Below are 7,662 nucleotides of genomic sequence, written 5' to 3'. Positions count from 1 at the left end.
CTTACCGTATGAGGAAACAACAGGATAAAATATTCTCTCCCATGCTTCATATTTCTTCAGTGAAAGAGTGATTTTGGAAGACTTGCTAGGCCCCTTTGCTTGAGGTGCCTTTTTCAGAAGAAGCATGGCTTGCTGTGCATTACAGATCATTGGTTTAATATTTGGAGGTGTGGGCATGGTCGGGACTTTGGCAGCTACAGCTATGCCACAATGGAGAGTTTCCGCCCACATTGACAGTAACATCGTGGTGTTTGAGACTATCTGGGAAGGACTGTGGATGGACTGCATCAGCCAGATGGGCATCAGGCTACAGTGTAAGTTCTACGACTCTATCCTGGCTCTTCCCCCACCCTTAGAAGCGTTCAGAGCCCTCATGTGCATTGCAGTGCTCCTGTCAATCATTGCCTTTTTGATGGCCATTGTTGGCGTGAAGTACACTCACTGGACCAAGGAGGATCCCCAGGGCATCAGTATCTTCATGTTAGCAGCTGGAGTTGCCTTTCTTGTGACAGGCGTCCTTGTTCTGATCCCCGTGTCCTGGACTGGTGGCAGCATCATTCATGACTTCTACGATGCAAAAGTCCCTACGCCACTGAAACGAGAACTAGGAGCTGCTCTCTATGTGGGCTGGGTGAGCGCTGCATTTCTTGTCATTGCGGGAGTAGTGTACTGTATCTTCTGGTGCTGGGCTGGAACAACCCCAAAATCTAGGTATCCTTCACTTCCTCATCACAGATTGCACAAACCTAACATGGCAGGAGGGACACTGCTAAGCATGCAGGCGTACGTGTAGTGGCTACATGGAATCTTTCAACTTAGTGTGTTGATATGTTCTGACTGACTCCAGTGCCTGATTAAACTGTGAGTCTGTAATAGATGAACAATTTTTTTTCATTTGCTGTTTACTACTGACACACTTCTTTGCTCTCTAACATGCTTGTAGGAAATGTTATTACATGGGAATGTTAGACCTCAAAAGAAAAATCTCACTGGCATGGAAAGAAACAACAGCTATCAGGAAATCCCTGTAGAAGACTAACAGTACAGTTGAGCTGGAAGGAAGGCAGCTACTGTACAATAGTACCATTGCCCACCCCTAAGACCATGACAGGCAAAAGGGGCAGTGCATTTTACTCTAAGGTAAAGTCTTCGTAAGGACTGACCTACAACAGTGATGAGAAGCACGGATTTGGCAGTGTGGTGGAAAAAAGTCATTGAATGAATGGAAAAGCCCCCAGTAATCTTATTTCCAACACTAGCACTCAGATGTTCATGCTCTCTTGTCAGAGACCTTTGATTGACTGTGGGTTTCACAGACACTTGTGGAGCTGATATGTCCTTCCTACATCTTCTGCAGTGCACAGAATTCATCTCATGGAATAATAAAATTTGTATTCGCTTCACCAGACTTTGTCATGAATGTATTAACTTTCTGCTGCCTGGTATGTCCCATCTTTAAAGGATTCTTCTCTTCTACAAAATGCAGGACAGTATCTGTCTTCAGCACTTTAAAGAACTGTGATTATGTGAAGTGTAATTAAAGAAGCCAGGCAAATCTAAATGTGCAATCCCCACTTGCTTGCTGGAAGATCAAGAGTTCCTGCCTACGTTTTATATCATGCCTGCAAAAAACAAGTCCTGATGTTGTTCTGACTGCTTTATGTTTACAAAACCTATCTTAAAATGTGAGCTGAGTAACCTGATTCCTGACTGTCCATTGTGCTTTTTCACAGATGAACCTTGGAACATGCTTTTAAAAGCAGGCATGTCACAGTACTGTTAAGTGGAGTTCCATTTAAAAACATTTTTTCTTGGTCTTCACACAGTAGTAATGGATGGCACCATCTCATTGATATTTCATGACACAGTTTGATCCTTTCCTATGTCTTTGACTGGTATCTGAAAACTGAGTTTAATGACTTTTCAAGTTGTACAGAGCAATGCCTCTATATATTCATTTGATGGTTCAATTACAAGAAGATGGAAAGCTACATTTAATTAAAAAAGCCTTTTATAAACTTGACTACATGAAATGAAAGTCAAATGAAACCATGGGGCCAAATGTGGATATGTGTTACATATATTAGCTAGCACTCATTTACATTTACAACAACCAGCTCAGATCTTTTAGTGGGAATTTCTTGTTACTAGGAAAGAGGTTTAAAGTGCTCTGCTCATCTCTTGAGGAGTCAAATTAGCACTTATTAATTCCAGATGGATCTTGAAGGTGACATTTCTGCATAGATTTTCTAGTGCTAAAATATATTTTTTATGTTGTCTGATGGCTGATGCCACCGTATGTGTGGTATACACAATATCTTTAACAACAGCTCTCACTGGACCAGAAAAGTTACTTCAATGGAATTGTTTTCTTGAATTTGATTATAATTTATATTACCCGGAAGACCTTCATCTATTATTTTATTGTATGTGTATATTATAATACATATTTTTTTAAATAAATATTTGATTAGTGAGCCGGAACTGAAGTTTTTGGATTAATTTAGATATGACATTTGTGATTAACCCAGCAGAGGATGAAGACATTTGCAATGCAAATTTGACGCGTATTTATGTGTAGGTAATGGATTTAAATAATGATGTATGCAGTGTAATGCAACTTTATGTAGATACGAGTGCTTAAGAAGTAATTAAGTGCAGCTTTCTATAACATTAATTAAGGGATCCTGAATGCTTTACTATCAGAAGGTTGATCTGGAAATCAAATTTGAACTGGGTGTGTCATCTTAGCAACAACTTTATTTTCAAAGGGTTTAAAGATAAAACTGCTTTACTTGAGTATTTTGGACTGATTTCAGAGAAAACCTACGCTTTTTACATCTAACATTAACATTTGATAGTTGTGTATTACTCATCCTCCTCTTTTACCAGTTGGTCTGAAGATGAGCTCAAACAGACAACAATGTGCTTGTGTGGACATTTGGAATCTGATCCTGATTTCAACTGTATGGCCATACTGGGCTGGATGTGTGGGGCTTTATTGACACAAATTGCAATTTCCAGTGATGTGATTTAGTGCCTTACACTCACCCACACATGTTTAAGAGCCTGTGGCACTAAAATTTGGTGCAGGATTGAGTTGTCAGGAGATGTGAATCCGCAAGAGATTCATGCTGTGTTTAATCTGTCTTTGAATAGAATAGAAATTCCCTTTTAGGGGATGATGGTGTGGGTAACCCCATTAAGACGATTACTGAATATTTTACCTCTGTATGTGAGGTACAAAGGAGGCTGAGTGAACGCTATGGGTGCGTTTGCAGCTATTAAGAGTCACCATTTCTAGTTCTTCCTTTTCCTCAGTTCAAAATCAACAAGGCTCAGAAGTAGTTGCAAGGTACAGTTTGGAGGCATGAGAATAAAAATAAATACTTTTTCAGGCCTGGCATGTGAGTATAATTTACTATGGATAGATTGGAGATTACTAAAATACTGTGTCAGGCTTTTATGTGCTGGAGCTCTACTTCATTAAGGAGTGGAGGCAATAAACTTGTTACAGTGGTAGTACATTCACATTCCTTTAGGTACGACTGTCAGAAACTTCAGGCCTGATGTATTTGTTAATAACAGCTAATTAGAAATTGTATTTAAATATCTAATATCCTGATGCTATCATATATTTTAATATTTTGAGATCACAAGGCAAAATCGCTTTGGAAATATAAGTGAATAGCTGAGATTTTGGTATGTATTTGAAATAAATGTATGAACCCTTCGGTTTTCTTTTTTTTATATCTTTGTATCATAGTACTTTTTTTTTGTATTAAAGTGAATGAATGTATTTCTCCACTGGAAGAGGAAAACAGATTCAGTATTTTTATAATGTCCTCTTCTAATTCAGTCTTGTTTTTTACACTATGCTTTAGGTTTGATAGATAATAAACAAAGTGAGTGTGATTCCTTGGGAAATAAAATACACAAAACTGATTTAGTGTTGGCTTCCAAGTCTTGCTTATAAGAAGTTTCTTGAAGCAAGTCAGTATTTCAAAAGCTGGTCCCAAAATGTATATTCATCCCTGAGCTGAAAAGAAAAGGTTGTGCAACAAACAATCCATGACTAAGATGCAGCCAAAGGAACATATTTATAGCAAAAATGATGGCTTAGCAAAACATTTCATTATAATAGAAAGTTGAATCAAACAGGGTTTGAGACAAAGGAGTGCATGTAGTCATCTGTCCTGATATGCAGAGAAAAACCTCTGTGGGAGGAACACTATCTCTACAAAAATTTATATTAAAAATGTTATGAACTGCCCTGAATATTAACAATACTCACAAAGTCAGAAGTTGACTGTTGATTGCATCCCTCTGATTGACTAAAACTGTCCTTTTGAAAAAGGCACAAAGGTCTTTTCAGGGGATTCCTATACGATCTTTAAAAACTGGGACAGAGCTGACCCACCAAGTAAACAATTGTTCTCCTTTCTCTCTGTTACAGGAATGTTCTCTGTCTTACACACTTTGCCAATGTAATTTGAGTTTCAGAGTCCAAGTAAGACTGAAGTGACATTTTATGACTACAGAAAGCAAAAGAAAACAAGAAATACCCTGATAAATAGGACGTGTTCAGCCAGAAAGATCTGTGGCAGCGCTTATTGTGTTCGGTTGCCCCTTGCAAAAAATGTTCCTGCTGTCAATGAGGACAAACCAAAAATATTTCAAAGCACAAAGATTTCATTTTCTGCAACATCAAGGAGCAGAGCTGGCTAAGGAAGGGTTTGTGATAGCAGTGCTAGCAAGCCACATGCACCTGCAGAGTCAGCACCAGAGAGGCTGCTCAGTTCCGGGTATCAGAATGGAAGGACACAGTTGTGTCCTCAGTGACTATACAACCAACAGCATCATTTTTTTAAACAGTTAAAGGGAGAAGGGAAAGCACTTCATGAAGCTCAGCTGTTTGTACCAGAAGAAAAACAGAATACAAAAGGCTACCTTAGGATCTTATCCATTCTACTCCTTTGAAAACGACTGAGCTGTTGTTTCCATTGGGTTTTTATTCTTTTATATGCAGTCACTTGCCTGTTCCTTCTAAAAATCTTCTCACTTGAAAATATCATCACCTGAATAGTGTGAAATTTTGAGGTGTTATGGAAAAGAAAGCTTTACTGTGTTCTCGCTGATAGCACCCAGTTCAAGTAGGGAGGCCAGTGGTGTGTGTGTACTGCTGCAGAGACACTCCTCTTCAACATACCTCCTTCATAAGCACCTTACAAACCAGAACAGATCTTGCAGGTGAGATGAGTTTTAAGAAGAGGTGTCATTTTAATCAAGGATTCTGGGTCTGTCTGTTATCCAGGAGAACTCACAGCTCGAGCTGCAGTGATTGCTGCTGTGACAGGGGAAGCGGAGCCAGAGAATCTGGAGGCAGCTCTGTGCTCTGAGGAGTGAACTGACAGAATTACCTTAAAACGTTGAACTGAACATTATATATGTTAGACCTCAAAAGAAAAATCAGTCCTATAACTGTTGTCCCAGTAATAAACAAATACTACCTGGGTATCCATTACTAGAAATGAATTTATCATGCAGTTCTCATCAGTATTCTTTTTTACTTTATTTAAAACATAGAATCTCACTTCATGTACACAATTTAACTGACAATTCCAGCACCTGTGTGCAAAAAATATACTTAAAAATAGAAACTACAAACAATCAAGCCCTGTTCCCTGCATCAGTCAAACTGAATAATGCATTACAATGCTAAATCTCTGTTGTCCGTTTCTTCTACAGACCTTAATCTGTGTTTTTTGTCAAAATTACTGTGAAGTAGTCCCTGATTGTCAAATGACAAACACGATGAGTACATTAGTGTTTTGGCTTCTTTCTGATGGACGAGTGATTGACAGAACGATAAGCAATGTTTATTCATTCAGAGTTTCCACCATAATGCCAGATGGTGCTGGGAGATGATAGAAAATAATCTCTAGACCCTAACCAACATTGCCTCACATACTGTCACATTCATCCTGAATTTAGCAAAAAATTGGCAACAGAAACTCCACGTGTTGAAGAAAAGTATGTTGTTAACTGCATATTTTTAATGAAGCCTGGTTTCACAGGTTAGACTGAGTACTGGTCTTTCAAGGCCCAACATGTTATCTATTCGCACGTCCAATAGGCCTCTTGCAAGCATTTACAATATCAACCTGATAGCTGCTGCAGCCATGCAAAGAGATACATGAGGAAGTCCAGAACTGGTGCTAAGTTCCTGTCGTTGAGGGGGAGAAGACTGCAGGCAGGTCATGTGTAGCGTCATGTTGGAGCTGGTTCTGGGCATCAGCAGCTCAGCCATGGGTGAGTGGAAGAGATTGTGGGCCTGACATTCCTTGTTCATAATGCCTAATGCAGTGACTCCATGTTGGGCCTGAAGATCTCCTGCAGTCCACGTTTTCATGTGTCCATGCTGCTGCATTAAGATGAACTTTCTTTCTATCATGGGGTGTTTACCCCCATTTCCCAAGTCTACTTTTGTTCATTTCTCTTCAAGCAGGAAAATGCAATGCAATGATTATATAAGTAATTATCAAGAAATGAGGTTTGTGGATTAAGAAACTCATTTTACTGAGGATTGTGTACAAGGCGATGAAGTATTAGTTAACACAGACAACAAAAAGCATGCATCTATTTCTGGCCAAGAGTAGCAGCAACTTCCTCTTCCTGGCTGTTGGGCTCACCGCACCCATTACCTGGTTTGCATGCAACCCAAAAATCTGTTTGACATCCCACAGTCTGGAAACACGCTACTGTCAGGAGCTAATTACATGCTAATCTTTCTTTGAGCATTGCGAGTGACAAATTGTCCTTCAAGAGCCTTCTTGTGTAATGTACTGCTTGTAAATCCATGATGCAGCTGGACTTACGGTACCAACACATCAATTCAGACCAATATCATTTCACATGGTGAGCCAAAATATCCTTAAAACCTTTCAGAGTGAAGTAAAGTTTTGAAGTCAGAGATGATAACTCTTACTAAAACAAATGGTATTGGGATACAAGATTTTGGAGATAAATGTTCAAGCTGTTTCTGTACACTCATAGGTTAGGAGCAAGGGTAAATTTCAGTGGAGTGAATGGAATGGTTTTGCTATGTCCAACAGAACTTTAAAGCATCAGACATATCACTGTCAGTTGTATTTATTTTGGATATTCTCTCAACATTACTGGAGATGTTTACTCTATTGCTCAGTTTCTTACAGAGATGGATAACTCCCAGAATACCGCCTGTAACAATCTGAATTTGTGTGTTCTTTCTCCTTTGGCACTTCTGGAACCGACTCCTTCTGCTTACATGTGTGCACATACACAATAAAGACATGAGGGCTATGTACACTGAATTGTTTTGCCATTATTTAATAACTGTTTTCAGATGATGTAATCTGTTATTTAGAGTGATTGTTGCTAAATATTAAGATTTTCTAATGATGAGCACATAAGCAAGTACACTTTACTCACTGTGTGTTTACTTCCCTAATTAACAGTTGCAAATCCACCCCTCCCAATAAGATACATTTTGGGATTTTTTGATGTATGTTGTCCTGTCAGTAGAGGAGTTTATGAATCCAGATTGCATCCAGATTGCTGTGCTATTTCCCTTATAGAAACCTGTGCTAAAGGGTACCATGGGCAGTGGAAGCTGCCAGATGT

The 7,662-nt window shown here is 39.0% G+C and overlaps 1 protein-coding gene across 1 annotated transcript; it reads left to right on the top strand.

Annotated features, from left to right (window-relative positions):
* Positions 1-2,532, top strand: LOC100550942 (claudin-8-like). The gene has a single exon (XM_019612406.1). It carries the CDS (start codon positions 125-127, stop codon positions 791-793), a length of 669 nt encoding a protein of 222 aa, XP_019467951.1. The 5' UTR covers positions 1-124; the 3' UTR covers positions 794-2,532.
* The last annotated feature ends 5,130 nt before the right edge of the window (positions 2,533-7,662 follow it).

This window comes from Meleagris gallopavo, chromosome 1, assembly GCF_000146605.3.
Source record: "Meleagris gallopavo isolate NT-WF06-2002-E0010 breed Aviagen turkey brand Nicholas breeding stock chromosome 1, Turkey_5.1, whole genome shotgun sequence".
NCBI lineage: Eukaryota > Metazoa > Chordata > Aves > Galliformes > Phasianidae > Meleagris > Meleagris gallopavo.
The sequence above is the reverse complement of the archived record's forward strand: the minus strand, read 5'-3'. Positions and strand labels throughout refer to the sequence as shown.

Bases quoted from the DNA above. Each gene is read 5' to 3' on its own strand.
- LOC100550942 (XM_019612406.1), top strand. From the start codon at position 125: ATGGCTTGCTGTGCATTACAGATCATTGGTTTAATATTTGGAGGTGTG.